Source organism: Arabidopsis lyrata (assembly GCF_000004255.2).
Source record: "Arabidopsis lyrata subsp. lyrata unplaced genomic scaffold ARALYscaffold_1, whole genome shotgun sequence".
NCBI lineage: Eukaryota > Viridiplantae > Streptophyta > Magnoliopsida > Brassicales > Brassicaceae > Arabidopsis > Arabidopsis lyrata.
The window spans coordinates 12,512,458-12,534,306 of record NW_003302555.1 but is presented as its reverse complement, the minus strand read 5'-3'; the positions used below and the strand labels follow the sequence as shown (position 1 = coordinate 12,534,306).

The 21,849-nt window shown below is 35.7% G+C and overlaps 4 protein-coding genes across 5 annotated transcripts; 1 reads left to right on the top strand and 3 right to left on the bottom strand.

Annotated features, from left to right (window-relative positions):
- Positions 1-428: 428 nt before the first annotated feature.
- Positions 429-3,850, bottom strand: LOC110224775 (putative leucine-rich repeat receptor-like serine/threonine-protein kinase At2g14440). The gene is made up of 9 exons (XM_021011827.1): positions 3,647-3,850; positions 2,421-3,476; positions 1,933-2,080; positions 1,636-1,707; positions 1,348-1,419; positions 1,185-1,256; positions 1,019-1,096; positions 723-904; positions 429-632 (listed from the first exon to the last, which is right to left on the bottom strand). Exons 1-9 carry the CDS (start codon positions 3,717-3,719, stop codon positions 505-507), a joined length of 1,881 nt encoding a protein of 626 aa, XP_020867486.1. The 5' UTR covers positions 3,720-3,850; the 3' UTR covers positions 429-504.
- Positions 3,851-13,242: 9,392 nt separating this feature from the next.
- LOC9329586 (defensin-like protein 153) lies at positions 13,243-14,167 on the bottom strand. The gene is made up of 2 exons (XM_002890723.2): positions 14,076-14,167; positions 13,243-13,654 (listed from the first exon to the last, which is right to left on the bottom strand). Exons 1-2 carry the CDS (start codon positions 14,134-14,136, stop codon positions 13,470-13,472), a joined length of 246 nt encoding a protein of 81 aa, XP_002890769.1. The 5' UTR covers positions 14,137-14,167; the 3' UTR covers positions 13,243-13,469.
- A 3,381-nt stretch (positions 14,168-17,548) lies between these two features.
- LOC9326831 (dormancy-associated protein 1) lies at positions 17,549-18,961 on the top strand. Of its 2 annotated transcripts, XR_002329613.1 has the most exons (4): positions 17,549-17,704; positions 17,796-18,015; positions 18,247-18,364; positions 18,554-18,961. XR_002329613.1 is itself a non-coding variant. In XM_021014301.1 (3 exons), exons 1-3 carry the CDS (start codon positions 17,599-17,601, stop codon positions 18,588-18,590), a joined length of 363 nt encoding a protein of 120 aa, XP_020869960.1. In that variant the 5' UTR covers positions 17,560-17,598; the 3' UTR covers positions 18,591-18,961. The 2 variants fall into 2 exon arrangements, 1 of the variants encoding a protein (XP_020869960.1); XM_021014301.1 differs by lacking the exon at positions 18,247-18,364 and having other exon boundaries at positions 17,560-17,704.
- Positions 18,962-20,379: 1,418 nt separating this feature from the next.
- On the bottom strand, positions 20,380-21,459 carry LOC9329585 (putative E3 ubiquitin-protein ligase RING1a; the record flags this gene model as incomplete). The annotated part of the gene is made up of 3 exons (XM_021014790.1): positions 20,380-20,858; positions 20,961-21,068; positions 21,148-21,459. Coding segments are annotated over 3 exons (660 nt in total), but the record flags the coding sequence as incomplete, so codon positions are not given.
- Between the last annotated feature and the right edge of the window lie 390 nt (positions 21,460-21,849).

Genomic DNA, 21,849 nt, shown 5'->3' with positions numbered 1-21,849 from the left:
AGCTGAAGGAGAGCATTTTAGCAAAATTCAAGAACCGCCAACTTCCTAACCAACCGCATCAAAACTCCATCAGAAGCATGCTTCTTGGGGACAAAGTCCTGTTTTGTGATCAACTGATTTGGTTCTAGCCTCTAGGAGATGTATCCATTGAGTATTACAACAACTCAACTTTAGGTTGTTTTCACCTAACATGTGTAATAAACGTTATTTTTATATTCTAGTATCCTCTAAGCTCCCACCAGACAACAGTAACAAGGGACTAATCCCATAAAAAATAAACAAGAAAAATCGAATTCTATTTCTATGACAACTGGTTTCGCTTCTTGTGATGATTAAAAGAACCCAAGACCATTTACAAATGTATTTCCTCTTGGTCTTCTCCCTGTAGACATGATATGAACATTTTGACCTTGTGGGGGGGGGGGGGGGGGGGGGGGGGGGGGGGTTTTGGATTCGTGTTGCTGAAAAAACTTGTGGAGAAGTTTGAACTTCCGGAGAAGTGACTCACGACAACAAGCTCGGTCCATTTTCCACAGCGGTACGAGCTTGGCCGTGGTTATTGTGCCCGTGCCGTGACATTTGGATGTCATGAGATACATGTGTTCTCTTTTTCGCATAAGGAGCTCCTCTTGCTGCAATATTATACAGTGCAGGCTCATAAAGGTTTTCTTTTAAGACTAAATCCGGCTTCCTAGAGCAGAAGACAGAAATGAATGTTTTACCTGCAATCTGTTGTGCCCGAAGAATGTTCTGCCGTCGTTTCCACCATATCATTGCACATGCAACGATCAATAGGAAAGCTAGACTAACGCCGAATGCAATGCCAATCTTGGCTCCAGCAGAAAGGTGGGGACCACAAGCTGGAAGCCCCGGGATTCCGCAAAGACCTGCATTATCTGTGAAGCTGCAGAGATAGAAAAACATTACCGGGTAAGTGAGTGCTTCTGCCAACAGCATTCTTCACATGCCAAATCCAAATATTTCTTTTAAAGACTTGTCTCTGATTCAATATTCTTACTTGAAGCTTGCTCTGTGCAACAACATTCCACCTACAGCCGCTGGTACTTTTCCAGACAAAGAGTTCCCGTTGAGATTCCTGCAATACAATAGAAAGTTTTATGTTGCTGATCATATGAACTCCATTGGCCACTGAATTTGACATGGAACAAAGAAAAAAATCTTACAGAATCCGCAGGGATGTTAACTCTCCTAAGGTTGCAGGGATAGATCCATTGAAAGAATTGTACGAGAGGTCCCTGCAAAGAAGCATAAAAATTCAGTTTCAGGGTTCAGAATTGAAAAGTAAACACATAAAGTACTCAATTAATAAACAAACTGATTACTTACAATACTTCCAAGCTCGTAATGCTTCCAAGCGATGCAGGTATTCCTCCACGAATGTTGTTTTCACTCAAGTTTCTGAAATATGGACAAGATATTGATCAAGAAGCTTTCACTGTAAAGAGGATTACACAAATGATGGAAGAAAAGCTAATGACACAAGAAAAATGGACATAATTTCTTCATTAGACAAGTTATATTTCTTGGAGAAGATAACAAAATTGTTCGTTTACATACAATATTCGTAGACACTTGGATAAACATTTGCAGGATGTGCATAATGTATTGACTTACATGCTCTGAAGATGTTTCAGCTTTGATATGTCATTTGGTAGGAAACCTTTCAGACCTTGGTTACCAAGATCACTGCAAGAAAAAACAAAGTTTGTCTATTCAAAAACCTGATTGAAGACCAGAAACTCAAAGAGAGATCCTTTAACTCTAAGCCTCTAAGACTCTAACTAATGAGATCCCTAAACAAACAAAAAAAAAAAAGAGTTCATGTATCTCTGACTTAAATAGATGTTAGACTTCATATTTTTATGTTTGTGATTTCTGTATATGCACAAAAACAAGAGGAACGAGCTATACAGTCCATCAATGAACCATCTGCTGGTATTCTTGTCCAGCTGACAATCCGCTCCGCTCCATGGATGTTGTGGGGGAACACATGGATCCCCATTCCATCCAAACCTTGAAGGAAGTCCTAAAGCTTTTTTCATTTTCTGTAACGCACTGACTGAAACAGAAAACAGCAAGCAAGATATACGATGTTACGTACAATTATAATCCAGTGATACATAAAGCAATCAACCAGCTTAGTCACTAGACGAATAAACCATGAGTGTCTCTAACACCAGTGCTATAATCCTATCTAGATTAGCACGAATGAGAATATAAATTCACTTGAATCACATTACATATAAATCAAATACCATTCTTTCAACAGTAGAAAGACAGCTGACAACAAGAGGCACACATGTCTCGTTTTCAAGTAACCAAACTTTATGAGAATCTATGCAGGAAAAAGAACAGAGGTGAAAGGAAAACGTTAAAAGTGTCCATGAAAGAATGCGTACCTTCATCCCGTAATGTTTTAAACTCTGCGGTTATGATTTCAAAGACCTCAATGGCATTGACAATAGCATGACCACCTGCCTTGGGCTGTAGAACGACTGTTAAGGTTCTTCCACTCACAGTCACTGTTGCATTGAGAACAAGTGCAGCATACCGGTCACCACTCATCTTTATGATATCAACATCTTCAAAGAAAGTATCGCCATTTATTACGACATCAAACACCCTTTTCCCTTGAGCAGTGATTGTAGCATCAATCTCTGCAAAGTGTAGCCATACTGAGTACTTTCTGTTGGGTTCCACATCTATACTGTATGTTAAGTCGGGTTGGTCATCCGTACTAACTAACGCTGACTGATACAGTGCTTCAGGATAAAAATTAGGCGAAACTGAGGCCTTCTTAATGGTATTCTCAGTTGATCTGGGAGAATCAGCTCCCTTACCAAAAGACCTCATGGGATTCCAAAACCTATCACCACCCCAATGATCCCCACTATAATCTTCATCAAACCTGGGTTTGCCAGTACCACAAGTCAACCTCGTGGCAGTTCTAAGTATCAGTCCTTGGTCCCAACCTTGACCAAAGTTATAAGCTTTATCATCAACCTGAAGAATCTCAATACTGAGGATGGCAGGATCACCATGTCCAGTACTATGAAAACATATAGTAGCAGTCCCACCGAAAAGAAAGATGAGAGCTTCAGCGAAAACTTGATCATCATGACTGCTCCAACCGGATTTAAGAGAGGAAATCTGAGTGCCTTCAATAGAAATGTCAAAGAGAGGCTCTTTGTCAAGACTAGGCTGAGTAACAAGTCCAAAGAAGATCCTGACAGAGTAATGACCCTTAGGAACTCGGACAATGTTGTAGCAATTGTTAGGGCCCTCGGAGATAGGGAAATAACGAAGTGTTTTCAAAGGAGGAGTAATATAACTAGGCGTAGTTGCATTGGCAGGAATGCCTCCTGTGTACGCAATATCCTTGAACCAAAGAGCATAAGTTGGCGGGGTTCGAACATTGTTTCGAGCTCCACAACTAATCCTCAAAGCATATGGAGCTGCAAAATTGCAAGATACATACATGTTCAAGAAATAGCAACTCTCAAATCCTGAAATTGTTGATGAGTGTGAATCCAATTTTACAATCGGAAATGCGAGTCAAGATTTACGAATCCGGAATCTCAAGTTGCCAAAAAGGAAAGTAGAGTTGGAAATCTAGAAAACGAACCTGGTCGAGCTAAAGAAGAGGGAAGACCAACAGAGAAAATGAGGAGAGAAGCGAGGATAAATCGAAGCATCATTCAAGAAGAAGTTGTCTTTGCTCTCACGAATCTCTCTCTCATATTGATATTGCCATTAGAGGAGGAGCACTAAAATAACTTTTATTTGGTTCGTTTGTTTGTTTGTGTGAGAGAAGAAGACAGGGAAGAGAGAGGACGTGAGTGCAGGTAAAAAAGCTTCTCTACTGAAGAAATAATAATACTAGTATTTATTAAATGCTCCCACCTCTCTTTTTTTTTTTTTTAATTTTAATTTTCTTATGTTTTGATGCGCACTTAAGTTATCGTAGTCCAGCTCAAATTTGCTGTAACCGTTGGATTATGTCATTTTACCTTTTAACCGTTGGATTTGATGATCTTATAGCTTTGGAAATGTCGTCCACAATTTCTTGCATCTCCTTTCCTTTGATTGACGATATCCGATTATATCGAATAAGAAATTGCTCGAATGAGTGGTCTAATTAAACTTCGCTCAAGCAACAATTTAACTAATTCTAGTAACGGTATAAACAACTCCAAGGTAAATTTATGCATAACAAATTTTGAAAATTGGTCAAAATTCGGAGAGAAGAAATCGGTTTACTAGCAAAACGTAAACACGATTAATTACACCGGTCACCGGAATAAGTTACATATGTTTTGAAAACGAGATTGTTCATTGTCCAGCATTCGGATCCCTAACTTTAACACATCATGGCACTAAAACATTAAAGAGAAATGAGATATAGAAATAAATGAAAATTTTACTTCACTCATTCCACTATATACAGATGTATATTTTTCTATGTGGTTACATTTCACAAAAAAAAAAAAATAGATGAATACTTTATTCCACCATGTTTAATGCTTTTAACTAGAGAATTACTTGTACTTGTAGATGATTGTGATCGATTTACCGCAACCCATTGTTGAAAAGCTGAGTTTTAAATATTTTTACTGTGATTACACTTAATCATGGTTTAGTCAATGTGAGTTTTAGTCAAAAAGAAATTGATATAGAAAACAAATTTGTGACTGAAAAATCTACTGATTTATGGATGTATGGAGTCGGTGGAGTAGTTTTTCTAGTTGTTGCAAGCAATAGTTGATTAGAACTAAATGTTGGTGGGAACGACAACGAAAACCTCCCGTGACGAACATTCCCGGTCTCGGGGTAATCAGAAAAGCTAGCTAGTGCAATTCTAAAAGACAAAAAAAATACCCTCCATTTTATCGGACGGCTGAGAATGGTCGTAATCTACATAGCTCCGGCTAATTTGACTTTATTGACTTTTATAACCATTGATTGCGCAGCAATCTTTGGTAAGCACATCAAAAGCATTCCCACTCTCGAGTCGTTGAACCAATATTAAGCAGAAGTCGTTGGCCAATTTTTCTAGTATTAGGGCATGGGCAGTGGAGCAAGCAGGTGGGTGTGAGACTTGGGGTGTAAGTATTAAAAAAACAAAAAAGTTGTTTCTTTCTTTACACCCGGGTGTAAGTTTACACTCGGGTGTAACAATTTTTCTCTCTATCTCTCTCTTTCTTTCTCTTTCTCTTTCTCTTTTCTCTTTTGCTTTAAATTATAATACTAAAAAAATACTTACACCCACACAAACACATTTGCCACTGCTGATGGTCTTACATTAAAAAAAACTTATTACAAATGAAAATATTGCTAGTCGGGCGGTGAGGGTGCGCCTAGCACCTAGCAAGAAAATCGGAGATTACACGGGAATTAATCTGGGATTAGTTTTAGGGCTATTTAATATTTTAAAAACATATTAATCCATTATTATTAAATAATTTATATAATATTGTTTTTAAAATTGTATTAAACACATGAAAACAAGATTTTAATTTCAAATTTATGATTTTTATACAAATTACGAACATAAGTAGAACGTTTTGAATTTTAGATGAAAAAAAAAAGTAAAAAAAAAAAAAAAAACAATTGGGCTAGGCGCCGTCTAGGCGGGTTAGGCGGCCGCCTAGGCGGTCCAGGCGGACAAAAAATCGGATCTCCGATTTTTCTCACCGATTTGGACAAAATCGCCGCAGTGCTCCTCCGATCAGCGCCTAGGCGGCCGATTTTTAGAACAAGGGTTTAATATAAAGATACGAAAAATTGCTCTATCGTCTCCATTCTCCACAACCTTTTTGTAAAGCATATGGAACAAGCCCATCAGAATCTGAAGCCCATGAAGCCCATAGTTGAGTCAACCAACTCAACGGCATTATTGACTAAAAGCAGAGCTTCCCCTGCAACACCTGCAACACAAAGTACTGTTTTGTCTCCATGCACAATCCAACTCACCAACCAATATAACTCACTCAAAGACATGGATCAGTGAGCTGGCACTATCAAAAACCCTAGTTCCCTTTGTCTCTCTTTAGTATTTAAGCAAACTCAATGTACTCTTGATAGATCTAAGACAAAGAGATGCAATCTTGATTAGTTGATTTTCAATAATAGAGCTTTAGCTTCTTTATCTCTGTTCTCACTTGTCTACACTTTTATCGTTATTTTTTTTTATATTATTAAGAGATATCTAACAAGACTTCCACAAAGAGGGAAACTGTACACTATTCTTCCCTTCTTTCTGTGCGTACAAAGCTTAATATGTATGCTCCCACATCTCAACGACATATATACATATTTAAACATGTCACAAAAGATACACAAGTGTTGTGACACGATACCGCAACTTATCAAAAGACTTTGCGAGATCGTCTTTTCTTCCTGCTGCAAAGGTATGTCAATGTTCTTCTTATTGGTTTTACTGTTCTATGTCTAACCTTGTTGTTGTCATTGTAATCAAAAGTATTTACTAGCTATATAGCAAAGAAAATTCAAGAAAATAAGCTTTTCTGAAGAGCTTATAGCCAAGAACTACTGTTGATACAGATTAATGATAATGGGAACATTTTGTGCGACATAGCTAGAAAGTGGAAACCATGCATGATTTCATATTCTACAGTGCATCTTTTGACCATCCGGTTAAAGGTGTATGGTTAAAGATGATACACCCAATACATAACTAATATATTAATTAACTTGTCAGAAATAGATGATTTAGATCTCGTGAACCGGTCATATATAATCGAGACTAGTAGCTTGTAGTTGTACTAATGACGTTTCTTTGAAATCTTTATAAAGTCACCATGTTAAGGCTTCTAATTCAAAACCAATTAGCAATAAATAGATTGATCCATGTTTCTTATATACTACTTAAATCCTTTTTCATTTTTCTAATCTGAGATCTTTTTCCACATACCAATTGTTATATTTAAAATAAACAAAAACAGATGAAAACAATCTACAAGAAGTCACCAATTGATTGATAATCTGCAAAATTCGTATGAAAAAAAAAGTGAAAACTCAAAACTTGTTAAAGTTTACGTAAACGTGTAAATAACGATGACGAAAGTCTCGAGTAGAAGATTAGTTAAACTATTTAGGTTTATTCAATCAACAAAATTTAACAACAAATGGGCGCCTATTGTGAATATAATAATACTTGGGCTTGGTGAGGGGCGTGGATATTTTGGCCTTCATCATTTAAAGCATTAGCTTTCTAAGTCAATGGCAAGCTTCAAGAGTGTAAGCCTAACAATCTTCGATCACACGATGTGGAAGACTCTCGATCCTTCTCCTATCTTTTCTTGATGCTGCAACGATATCTTATATTTTTTTTTTTTTTTTTTTTTTTTTTTGTTCACACGATATCTTATATTAGTTTTGACTTTTGTAAAGAGGGGAGTGTAAGATTTTATGTGGATCTATGGATAAAAGTAAAACTGTAAAAGAGTCATGTGACGGCTAGATCTAACGGCCCATGTGTCGCTGATATCGCTATCTTTTCCAATGGTTTTGCACATTTGCAAATGATGATGATATAGCTATTTATGGTGTAAGAAAAAAAGAAGAGATGAAGATTCTTTCTTCTCAGGTTAACACTTTGAATATGTGGAAACGAGATATTGATATAAGGTCCGTTTAGTTGTTTATGCACCATTTCTCATATCCAATCTTTAGATGAGAGATTAAAAAAAAAATTACAATATATAAACGTAATTTACCAAATTTTATTCTTTATTATAATTTGGTAACAATTCACTAGGAATAATACGTTATTTACTACTACTATAGTGATTTTAATTTGCTTTTGTACAAACTGTCCGACCATAAATTCCGAACATATCTACTTAACATTTTTGAAGTACATATCAAAAACCCCTTAGTATATTATTTACCTAAAAAAAATCATTAATTTCATTCCATAAGTTTGATATTTTTTTAGATTCTGATACTTGGTCAATCATAAATCCGATCATGAATGTAGACAATATTCAGTTACTAATACAAAAATCGAAATATTAAAAACAGATATTGTGTTTTCAAATATATGGAAAATTGTTTAGATTTTTATAGTCAAAACCTTAACTTTTTGAGTACTTTTCATTCATCTATATAAAGAAGATCATTTCGACCATTGATACACAAAGCTTACCATTTACATAAAAGAAAATTTTTATGGTTAATTTTAGTTAGTCTCTTCTTATTAATGACGTTTCTTTGAAATCTTTATAAAGTCACCATGTTAACTTTTCTTGACAAATTTAGATCGTATTAAATACAATTAATATAATCGAATCCTTCTAATTGGCATCTAATAAGGCATACTCGGATCATTAATTTATTTCTCTAAATAACGTTAAACATATGATGCATTAATTCTCTATATATCAATTTTATTAGATATTTAATAACATGTAACTTATTCATAGAAAATCATCATGATCGTAAGGTAAAATTTTAAAAGATATTTAAATTTTATAGAAATTTTAAAGTATTTATAATATTTAAATTCTATGAAAAGTTTATGATATTAATAATATAGATGAACTCTATAAAATTTAGAAATATTTATTGTAGAAACTATTTGAAAGCAAACTTTTAAATTGACTTGATGTTTAATTTCATAGAACGGGATTATATGGTGGGACGGGTTTAGGTGATTAGGTCGATATTAATATGGGACGATATACCACGGGTAAAATCCTAGAATTACGTATTAACAATCAAAATACAATTATATACTCTTAAACACTAAACAAAACAAATATAATTTAAATTTCAAATTTTTTATGCGACAAAAAATCAATATGCAATGTACAACAAAAAAATATTATACACAACAATCAGTTTATAAAAAACAATCAAATAATTAACCCGCGGGTCATATCCTAGTGTTTCATTATAATACAATACAACACTTATTATAAATATGATTTGATTTTTACTGTAAATACAAAAAAAAAATAAAGGGCATGAAGGTAATGAGAGATGGAAGATTTCCTTGATTATTGACAGAGTTAATACATGGCTTTATAGCCTGAGTTGTTACACAAAAATAGGAACGGTTCCTCATATCTTGGAACGTACAAACAATATTAACAGAGTCCTAAAATAATGTAACAGAATATATTATTTGGCTATCACCCTCCCTCAGTCACAGCGGCGGAACGACGGTGAGGCTGGAACGGAATTCAGAGTGCAGCGAGGAGGGAAGGCCTTTGGTAAAAATGTCTGCGTATTGAAGTGAAGTAGGCACGTGCAAAACCTTAACTTCTCCTATGGCAACTTTATCGCGAACAAAATGGATATCAAGTTCTATATGCTTGGTCCGCTGATGTTTAACTGGATTCGTTGAGAGGTATACGGAGCCTATGTTGTCGCAATACACCACTGAAGCACTTTTGATAGGGCGATGGAGTTCAAGCAGCAAATTGCGTATCCACGTGAGTTCAGCCACCGTGTTTGCGACACCCTTATATTCTGCCTCGGAGCTTGATCGTGCGGGTGTCGGTTGTCTTTTAGCGGACCAGGATACCAAGTTGGGATTAAGAAAAACACAGTATCCGGAAGTCGATCGGCGAGTGTCGGGGCATCCTGCCCAATCGGCATCAGAATAAGCCGTGAGAGTATCAAGTTGTCCTCGGACCATCTGAATGCCATGTGTCAACGTGCCTTTGATGTAGCGAATGATGCGTTTCAGGGCTTGAAGATGAGGGACTCGCGGCTTGTGCATATATAGACAGACCTGATGAACAGCGTATGATATATCGGGCCGAGTGAGTGTCAGATATTGCAGTGCTCTCGCCAATTATCTGTAAACCGTTGGATTTTGAAGGAGTTCGCCTTCGTCGATCGGTAGCTTAGATTTCAAATCCACGGGTGTGGCGAGAGGCTTACAACCTGTCATACCTGCTCGTGTAATGATATCCTCGGCGTAGAGAGTCTGCGACAAGAAGAGTCCCTTGGTATTGAAATCTGCCTTGATCCCCAAGAAATGATGTAGTTTCCCCAAGTCCGTCATGGGAAAGGCCGTTTTCAGCTTGTCGATGATTCGCTGGATTAACACGTGGGAAGAAGCGGTAAGCAGGATATCGTCGACATAGAGGAGGAGGTATGCGAAATCTCTGTTTTTCTTGAAAATAAAAAGAGAAGAGTCGGCTCGACTTTGTGTAAAGCCCATGAGTTTCAGGAATGTAGAGAACTTCGTGTTCCAAGCCCGCGGGGCTTGCTTTAGTCCATAAATCGCTTTGTTGAGCTTGCAAACATAACCCGGATGCATCTTATCCACAAATCATGGCGGTTGATGCATATACACCATCTCGTCAAGATCGCCTTGGAGAAACGCGTTTTTGACATCAAGTTGATGAATAGGCCAATTCAAAGCAACTCCGACGTTAAGAACTGTGCGTATTGTCGCCGGTTTGACAACCGGGCTGAACGTCTCTGTAAAATCAACACCTTCTTCTTGTGATTTACCATTAGCCACCAACCTTGCTTTATGTCTAGACAAAACATCATTAGCATCATATTTATGTTTAAAGAGCCACATGGACCGGACGATATTAACATTAGGAGGCCTTGGTACTAAGCTCCAAGTCTTAGTCTTAATCATAGCACCATGTTCATCCGTCATTGGGGGATTCCAGTTTGGATCGGAAAGAGCATGGAGATGGCTTTTAGGGATTGGCGACTTGGTTTTGGCAAGAAGGGAAAAGATTGTTTGGGCTTAGAGATACCAGACCTGGATCGTGTTTGGATAGAGTATGGGGCTCTAAACATTGGATCGGGCCTATGAGCTTGGGCTCTAGAAGGAATATGGGGAAGAGATGTGTTTCGAAACGGTGCTTGAAGAATCGTTTGGATCAGAGGAGACGGGTCGTCCGTGACCTCAAGGAAGTGATAAGTGTTTGTGGGTAGAGAAGAGACGGCGCCGGGAAACTTGTCCTCATCAAAAAACACATGGCGAGAGATGATGATTTTGTTGCTTTTTAAGTCCAAGCAACGGTATCCTCGATGTTGGGAAGGATACCCAAGAAAGAGGCACGGGGTTGTTCTTGGAGAAAGCTTTGGTAGGTTTGAGTGGTTTAGGTTCGGAAAGCACAAACACCCAAAGACACGTAAGTGTTCATAGGTAGGTTTTCGGCGAAAGAGAAGAGTATGTGGAATTTGATTTCGAATGGCTTTGGATGGAGTGATGTTTAGGACATGCACATCAGCATGAAGAGCCTCAACCCAAAAAGATTCTGGGAGGCGAGCTTGAAACAAGAGTGTTCGAACCGCATTGTTGATGGTTCGAATCATTCTCTCGGAACGACCGTTCTGCTGTGATGTATGAGGGCAAGAAAATCGGAAAGAAATACCCTTTGAAGCACAATATTTGTGAAATTCAGTGTTGTTGTATTCACCACCATTATCACATTGCACATTCTTGATCTTTTCTGAAAAATGAGTTTCAACGTAAGCAGAAAAATGAAGAAACTTGGATAGAACTTCACTCTTACGTCGAAGAGGATAAACCCATAAATAGTGTGTAAACTGATCAAGAAATAGAACATAGTATCTAATTCCACTTAAGCTTAGAACAGGTGATGTCCACAAGTCCGAATGGATAATCTCAAACTGTTTTGAAACCGTTGATAGCAAAGGAACAAAAGGCAATTTTATTGATTTCCCAAGAAAGCAAGGTTCACAAGATGAAAGGCTTCCCTTATTACATAAACCCGGATTCGAACGAATAATGGAATTAAGAGTAAAAACATTGGAATGCCCTAATCTTTTGTGCCAAAGATCAGGCGTAGAAGCTAACAAAGCTGAAGAGATGGGCGGCGCTTTATTAAAGGAAGACGGAAGGGAGTACAAGTCGCCGGAGCTATCACATCGGAGAAGGGCTTTCCGGGTTTGAAGGTCCTTCACAGTAAAACCAAAGGGGTCAAAATCCACTGAGCACCAATTATCTCTAGTGAATTTACGAACAGAAATGAGATTCTTAACAATATCCGGAGTTACGAGAACATTGTTAAGCAACAGAGGTTTGGTGTTTGATCTAACAGAAGTGGAACCTATGGTTGTGACAGGAATGGAAGAACCGTTTCCTACAATGACAGACTCGGAGGTGCTATGTTTAAGATTAGATTGAAGCATACCTGCAGAAGTGGCTAGATGTGATGATGCCCCGAGTCCATGTACCAGTCGGAGCCTGGTGGAGCTGTAACCGAGTCTGAGGTATATGCTTGCATCGGGTTGAACTCAACCAAATTAGCCTGCTGAGGAGGGGCCAGTGGTGCTGGAGAAATATGCGGCCAACCTTGGTATGGCTGCATCCAGTAAGGAGGCGGTGGTGGTGGCCAATATGGCGACGCACCCCAGGGATTTCGGTTTGAGGAATTACCGCGGCCTCTGTTGAATCCACGACCGCCACGACGATTGCCTCTCTGATTGCCGTTGTTGCGTCCTTTGTTCGAACCATTGCGATTCTGCTGCGTCGAGGAAGCAGTGAGAGCTGTAGAAGATGAAGACGATTCGGCATTAGAGGCTATGGCACGGGGCGCTTTCTTAAGCCTCTTTTCCTCCCATTCAAGCATCGTTTTGGCAGTATCAAACGATGGGAATGGATCCTTGTGTTTGATAACATTGATTATGTTATCGAATTTCTCGTTAAGTCCATTGATGATATACATAACGAGAGTACGATCTGTGATCGGAGAGCCGACGTTGGAAAGGAGAGCAGCCGTTGATTTCATCTTCTGGCAATAGTCAGCGACCCCTAGATCTCCGATCTCCAATGTGCGCAATTCGTTATCAAGTTGAATTGAGCGTGCCTCCTTGTTGTTGCAAAACTGATTTTCCACTCGTAACCATAGGTCACGGGCGTTGCCGCAAGCTTAGAAGGAATGTTGAAACAGCTGCGGAGTCATTGTGCCATAAAGCCAAAGCTTGACAACGTTATCCCTTTTCATCCAGGCGTCATCATTTGCGTTAGCAGGTTGTGATGTGGCTTCTAGATGGCCGGAAACTTCATAGGCCATACAGTGCATGAGAAGAAGCTCACGCCAAGCATCGTAATTGTGCTCGTTTTCATCAAGAAGGATCAGGATCTGGTTCTTGATGTTTGTGACGCCGAAACATCGCTCGTTTGGAGCATTTGCAGCAGCCATTAATGGCGATTGAAGGAAAGAAGAAGCAGAAAAAAAATAGAGATAGATAAGAGATGAAGAATCAGAACCGTAGAAGCTCTGATACCATTGGAAGATTTCCTTGATTATTGACAGAGTTAATATATGGTTTTATAGCCTTAGTTGTTACACAAAAATAGGAACGGTTCCTCATATCTTGGAACGTACAAACAATATTAACAGAGTCCTAAAATAATGTAACAGAATATATTATTTGGCTATCAGGTAAATGAATGCGCACTCCTTAGGTGTTTAATTTTAACAAGGATAATTGCAGTAACAAAACACGGAGTCTCGTTTGTCGTGTGGTCTGTCTCCTGGACGGCAATCACCATATCCTTGATATTTCCGTGCACAATTAGCTTCACATCTTAGGAAAGCACACGTATTATTTTTGTTAAATATACGCTTAAGACATGGTACTTTTCCTTGGACTCCTATTCCTGTAATTCTTCAAACATAAAATATCAGTTTCTTTGCCCAAAAAAAAAAAAAAAAATATATATATCAGTTTCTAGTCTAAGTGACAATATCTTAATTAGTAAAGACTCTCAGACAAAGTTTAGAGAGCGCCGGTTCGCATGACTCTTGAGAAAAAATCATATAATATATTCTGGTATTTGGTCTGAAGGGATGTACGGGGCTAGGCCCACAATGTCTTAATTATTAAAAAAAAATCAGTTTTTATGTTCAAATTATAAGATTGTTATAATAAACTCTAATTTATTTATTTTTTGATCTATTGATTATTTTTGAGATAATATAAATCGGAACTAAAAAATAATAATTATATACATTAGTTTGAACTACATATCATTTTTTTTAATCACATGGTATTTGTAATACTTTTCATTTAGAACAAACCTAGTATCAGAATGGAGAAGATAAGTAGAACGGCTACCGAGACTTGAGAGAGATTCCTCATCTTTAAAGATATAAATGAATTGATGGTTTTTGAAAATTAAAAAGAAACAAAAACATGTACTTATTTATGTAAAGTTAAAGTTACATGTATCTCACATTCAAATATGTCTAATTTAAGCAATTAACTTCCGATTTAAAGGGATCATGCTTTACACAATTCCGGAAATATAACATAGAAAAAAAGCTTAAAATAGATTTCTAAATTAAAGATATATATTTATATTTATTCCAAAACTGGAAGTAAAATTAATTTACCATATATCATTTTGCTATGTTATTTAATTAGAATTCGAGTTGTACATAGTAAAACCTCTATAAATTAATAATGTTGGGACCAAGAAATTTTATTAATTTAAAGAGGTATTAATTTATCGATAAATTATTAATTATTAACTTATAGAGAGATTTTCTTAATTTTGTAATTTCTTACAAAAATTTCTATCTAAAAATAAATTTTTACTTTATAAACAATATCTTTTTAAAACTAATTACAAGTGGAGAAACAATTATTAAGTTTAAAAAACAACACAAACTTTTTTCGAATAATAGAGTCATATTTCATCAAATGTTTTACATATAATATATTAAATATATATTATAGTAATTCATATATTACATATATAAATTTATAATATATATATATATATATATATTGAGAAGTTAATACAATTATTAATTTATGATATAGATGGGACCATATGTTTACATGAGATTTTCAAAAAAATTATTATCTTATTAATTTATCGATTTATGTCATATTTTACACTAGTTCCAACTCGGGATCGAAAAAATTTATTAATTTAGAGAGGTTATTAATTTATAGAAGTTTCACTGTATGTCCAAGTATGAAGAAATATATATAAAATCAAGTATGAAGACAAACAAATGAGCTTAACCAAGAACTAGTGTTGATAGATCATGGAAACTATTTGTGCGACATATGGAAACCCATTAGGCTAGTGAAGAGGCCAGTTGGCCCAAAAACCCGGCTTTGACTCAAAAGATTAGTTATTGAATTTCAGCTTCGTCAATCAATAAAACTTTTAACAATTTATAGGCCACTGTAAATATAATGACAACAGTTGGTTCATTCTCCTAAAACTTATTTGGTGAAAATCAATTGCAAACAATATAGTATCTTTTCTTTTTTTGATCAATATAGTATCTCTTTTTTTTTTTTGTTTATCAAAGTATCTCTTTTCTTAATCTTGTAAACTATAGTATAATTTAGAGTATTTACAAGCGGTGACCATAGAAGACCCAATAATTAGGTGAGACTTTTGGTCACTATTTACACAGTGCAAAAACATATAAAGTTACATCACTATCATTCTCTCTATTTTTTCTTTATATTACTCTTTCATCTATTCTTTCATGTCTTCTTCCTCTTCTATCTTTTTTTTTTCCCATCAATGAGATTCTCAAATTATCATGAAAATTTTGGAACAAACCTCTGTGTTTTAAAAATTACATAGTCAATTTGATTTTATGTTGGAGAAAGACAACCAGTAGTGGTGATTCTTATTTCGATTATGTGTCGGGCGGTGGTGATTGTAAGTGGTGTTTATTTCTATTTAAATTGGATTCTTAACAATGGTGGAGATGATATTTACGATGATAGTGGTGATGATTATATTATCGGTGGTGGTGAGTTTTGGAAAAAAAGAAGTGTCGTGAATGGAATCGTGGATTCAGATGGCGTCGGAGAGATGCGGCAAGCTAAAGGATTTTATGGTGATAGCGTTGGAGAAGATGCGAGAGCTAAAAAGGTTTATAAGCGACAACGTCTTCTCCGTCTATCTTGTCGGTGAACAGATCTAAAACAAAACATATTATATTTCACTGTTAGTTATTTTCATTGTTATCACGTTAACTTCGTTATCAATTATTATTAATGAATATTATGTGTAAGTTACATGTTAATATAAATATTATCCACATATCGACTATTTTACCGTGTTCATACAACTGTTATTCGGATATTTAATATGTTAGCATGTTATTATTCTATTTAACATGTTGTTATAATTGTTATCATGTTAATTATGTAAAAAAAATCTAATTTTTTCATTGTTTTGATATATACATAAATAAAAAGTATTGATTCATAATTTCAAATCGATAAATATTTATTTTAACACATAATAAGTAAATTTATCGTGACATCATACTTTTTAGCACGTCAAAAAAAGTTTATCATGTCAATGACATTTATGTAATTAAACTAAATGAAAATGATATTTATGGTTTATTTTTATTTTCTCTTTCCTATTTATTTAATATTTAAATTATCAATATTATAAAACTAATAAACTACTCTTATATGTATTTAGATTAAATTAACCCTATAATTTATTAGTCTTCTATACGGGAACGCGTAAGATTCTGTTTGATCGTGAGATAAAAGAAAAATGCTCTTTTTAATCTGTGGGTAAAAACTAAAAAGGTAAAAGAGTCATGTTATGGCTGGATCTGACGGCCCACGTGTCGCTCGCAGTCGATCTCTTTTCACTTTTGGTCCCAGTAAGGCCGTCCATAGGGAGACATCTTCCCATGCTTTTGGACATTTGTGAAAACAAAATAGTATATTATTATTAGAACAAAGAATTATTACAAATGTTACTTTCATCTAATTTTACTGTGGTAAGATAAAGTTTTAAATTGACTTGTTGTTCTGATCTTGGTGCAAGTAACCTCCAGTTTTGCCCATTCCATGGACTTGGAGAATGAAACTATAACTTCGATCCCAAAATGTGCCTCCTGTCATAATGAAATAACTGGCCAGATTTTCAAAAGGTGACCACTTGTCTATCATCCATAATCATCAATCCCTTATTCTATTTCCAATTTTTAAAGTTTTTGTTCTATTGTTGAAACGAGTAAGTTTGATTTGATCATTTGAAATGAATGGGTGAATATGCATGGATTCTAAGAGTTTGTCATGATACTTTACATAAAAATCTAAATAATTACCAATTTGTTACCTTGTGATAATTTCACGGATCTCGAGCCTAGGATACTTTAATTTATAGGTCCCATTTCAATGACTCATCATCCTTATCTATATCTCTGTCATCTTCCATTCCACCTTGCACTTTTTTTTATTTGCATACCCTCCTCACTCCTTTTCTTTTGTCCTAAAATTAATTTCAAAATTTGTATACTTTTTAATTTGGAATCTTCCGATTTCTTAAACTAAACATTGAATGATAAATATTTAAGTACAAAATTTAGGATTATAGTGAAAAACTAAACTAATAAATTTTATTCAGTAAAAAAAAACAACCAGTAAAATAAAGTCACCAAACTTTTTAAATGGCGTGGCCGGTAGTGAATTTTTTTTTTATAATGTATAAATAAAATCAAGATATTTTGATAAGGTGTCTGTCTATAAAAGTCATATACCACCACCAAAAGTGTTTCACTGTCTACAAAATCATTGAAGAGGAACCAAAAAAAAAAGATGGTTCTGCTAGAGAAGCTTTGGGATGATGTTGTGGCTGGACCTCAGCCTGACCGTGGCCTTGGCCGCCTCCGTAAGATCACCACCCAACCCATTAATATCAGAGGTAACTATCTATTTATACGTTCAAACACTTGAAGCTTAATCAAAAATTTAGAATAAGAAAATATAACTAGTATGTTTTGTTGGCATGCAAGATATAGGAGAAGGGAGCAGTAAGGTGATGCATAGGTCGTTGACCATGCCGGCGGCAGTTAGCCCCGGAACTCCGACGACTCCGACGACTCCGACCACTCCACGTAAGGATAACGTGTGGAGGAGTGTCTTTAATCCGGGAAGCAACCTCGCCACTAGAGCTATCGGCTCCAACATCTTCGATAAACCAACCCATCCAAATTCTCCCTCCGTCTACGACTGGTAACTACTATTTTTATGTTATTTTATTTCATATAGTACATGATTATAACATAGTCTTAGACTCTTAGTCGATGTCGTAGTATAGAGAGAAACAAGTTATGTGATCGACTTAACCTTTAAGATTTATGACTTATGAAACAAAGAACCGGATTAATCTAGGAACGGTTAGGTTGGTTTAGTCCGGTTATTGATTTTTTAACATAATTATCTGAATATTTTGGTATGTGTCAGCGTTGATAACGAAGCTCAAAGGAAGGAACATGTGGCACTGTGTTTAGTGGGCGCTTGGATTAAATGACTATTTTTATTCTGGTTTTACCAAATCAACCTTCCTTTTTGTGCATATATGGTATAATATCATTAACTCTTTAACTCATAACCAAAGTTTTTTTTTTTTTTTTTTTTGGTTTAACATAACCAAAGTTTTTAGAGTGCTAATCACATCCTTTGATTTTCTAAAGTATTGAAGATTGCTGATCGGAGGGTTCAGATCAGAAGTTGATAGTTCACTAATTGATCGCACGTGTGGTGTTCGCAGGTTGTACAGTAGTGAGTCAAGGAGTCAGCACCATTAAGGATGGTCCGATGGAGTGTGACATGCGGGTGATGTAAATACGGTGACCAGATCTTTCGCCACGTGTCTGTTTAGTTACTTTTTACTATTTACCTTAGTTTTTTTTTACTGTTTTTGTGTACTTTATCAGAGTGGATAAAGTGACGGGGGATGTTTTTCTTTTGTGCATAAAACTGTCTCCCACCTGGCACCTACGCAATGTGTGTTCGTTTCTGTTTTGGGCTGTGTTTTGCAAGTTTTTTCTTTTTGTATTTTAGAGTTGTGTAGTGTAGTTGCAAGTGGCGGTTGGATCTTTCACTATCTTGTTGGATTTTGATGATGGTTGATGCGTTTGCTTTAATGTTCAATAAATAAGCATATTTTTGCTAGTTACCATTGCATCAGTTCACATTTCCTAGTTTTCTTGTACAATATCGTATCAAGAATTCTTGCGGAGGTTGATGAGTGACGTACGTTGTTGTTGAGACAATTGTTTTGTTCTAGCCATTGTCAATTTTTTCTTATTAAGCTAATGCTAGCAGGCTGTCTCAATATATAGTGGGGTCTCCGGCAAAACCAAATGAATAACTAAAACTTCTTAGTAAAAAGTTTTTTTTTTAAAAACATTGGGTCTTTTTAACCTTGGGATTTTTTTTGAAATTAATATTGAATCCATGACATTTGTCTATTTTGCCAAGGGGTAGAGACCCTCAATGCTAGTAATATAATCTCAAAGACTTAAAACAAAACAGATTGAGTTTGTTCTATAGAGGTTTTTGATTCTATGGATGCTAGCTTAGAAATTATGTAATAACTCAACAAGACTAATCACTTCCTATAGCTTCACCTAACTCCTATAGCTTCACCTAATTCCTATGCAATCAAAATCTTCACCGCTTCATCTAACTCTTATAGCTTCATCGTTTTATTTGAGTGGATGGTGTTAAATTTGGGCTAATTCTGGGCTTCCAACTAAAAACCAATTGGCAATTAGTGGATTGGCCCTAACCCTTTATATATTATTGTTTGTCCCATCAAACTTCCGATGTGGGACTTGGATTGTATCTCCAACAATCTCCCCTTCAATCCAAGGACCACATAGATCGTAACACACATCCTCGATCCCTCACTCGGACCGATAATAAGCCTCTTTCTCGGGCCCCCATTACTCGGGTTTGAGGTATGTCCGTATCCACTTTTCTAGGTCCACTAGAATTTGAATCTTGGGCTCTGATACCATGTTAAATTTGGGCTAATTCTGGGCTTCCAACTAAAAACCAATTGGCAATTAGTGGATTGGCTCTAACCCTTTATATATTATTGATTGTCCCATCAAACTTCCGATGTGGGACTTGGATTGTATCTCCAACAGATGGACCCAATTCTTGGTATGAATTATGCTTCCATGTTATAATTTTTTTTTGCCATGGAACCATTTATGTGGGTCTATAATCATCGATTGTAAACCTAAACCGTTTTTATTTTTATGAAATATTTACATTTTTAGCAAAAAAAAAGCAAGAGTAATCACGATGAACACGATTTAGTGTGTATTACTAATCAAATTACAGATAAAAAAACCTCAATCTTAAAACCTTTCTTTAGAAGAAAAAATCTTAGAAACAATTTCTTAAAAAAAAACTCTTGAAAACTCTAATTCTATTGTAGGAATAAATAGAAAAACAAAAAAAATGGAAGTAGGTCTATCCTAAAATGCAAGCTGGATAGGTGTTCAGTAATGCAAAAAGGTTGTTAAATTCTTGAAATACCTGAAAAACAACACATTTGTCCAAGAAATGGCAAATAACAGAAAGAGAGAAAGTTCTACAATGAAATATATGAAACAATTCATCCTGTCTCAAAAATACCAAAGTTTTCATTCTCTTGTCGATAAAAATATTTAAAAAAACAAACTTAAAGTCTCGGTGGTTTCTTATTTGTAAATGAGTTGACATCTCCACTGGCCTCCATCACTCAATTTGTTGTTATTACTCTTGGTTATCTGAAGGAGTCTTCATATAGCCAATAATCTGTAGCAAAAACAATATTCCTAGTAAGAAAAAAAATTGTAACTTCGATACATAGAAGGTTTCAAGAAGATCAAAAGACTCACCACATGTCCCTTGTTGAAGTCATACATTCTCATCAATCCACCAACATTGTCTTCTTTCTTCACAATTTGTACTCTGTCTTTGTGGGGATCAATCACTCTCGACTCTGTCACCAACTCGTTAACCACAAACATCTCGATTTCTTCAACTTGTGCCTCAACGTAAGGAGCAACGTACATCTAAACATATGATCAATTTATATGAAAAAGTTTTAATTAGACTCATGAAATCAATAAGCATGCATTGTTTTTGTTTTTAGATTAGGTTAAAATTTAACATACCTCACATAGTGACTTCATTGTCACGTTAGGTTTGCAGCTTACTTGAGGATTCTGCAAATTTGGTATCACTGACGTATCCATTGAAACAAGCAAGACTTGAATATCCATCTGCATCATGGAAACAACACCGATCAAAATGGAAAAACTATGACCTAATGTTTCACAATGTAGACAATTTTTTTTTTACCTCATTATTTTTATGTTGTTCAACATGATTTTCTAGCATGTGTCTTTTGCATGTGCCACTACGCATGCTGCGTTTTCCACGTTTTCCCCATTTCAGACTCTCCAAGGGCACCAAGGGCAATAAGTTGGTCTCCATAAATTCTTCTTCAGAGCCATTTTCATCACTATCATCCGTGATTTCAGGACCAAAAATTTCATACATTAAACGAGCTTTTTCTCTTTCACGAATGGTAGTTTGATTCTCAGATGGATAAGATGGACTATCTCCATCACCAGAAGAAGAAGCAAGTCCTCTAACTTTGACCTTCGTTGAACGATTAGATTAAAAAAAAAGTCATGTTTCAATTAAGTGAATAGAGGAATTAGTACTAATCAAAACCATCTTTAAAAAGAGACTTAGGAAGCTAAACATAATCTTTTAATGGCCAAACTAACCAGCTGTTTAATATTAATCTGTTCTATTTCATTGAGCATTAGCTCCTCCGCAACATAAAAGCAAAAATAAGATTTGGTCTAAAGATATATAATATAATCAAGAAAAGACAATAATGGTTTACCTCTTTTTGGTACTGGTTATCATCCGGATCCAGACATGAAATTATTGCATCTACAAATTTATCATCTTTGAGAGAGTGATGATTGGGAAAGCGGACACAACAAGAAGGGCATTGAAGGTCTCTTTAAAAAAAAAAAAGAACTAGAA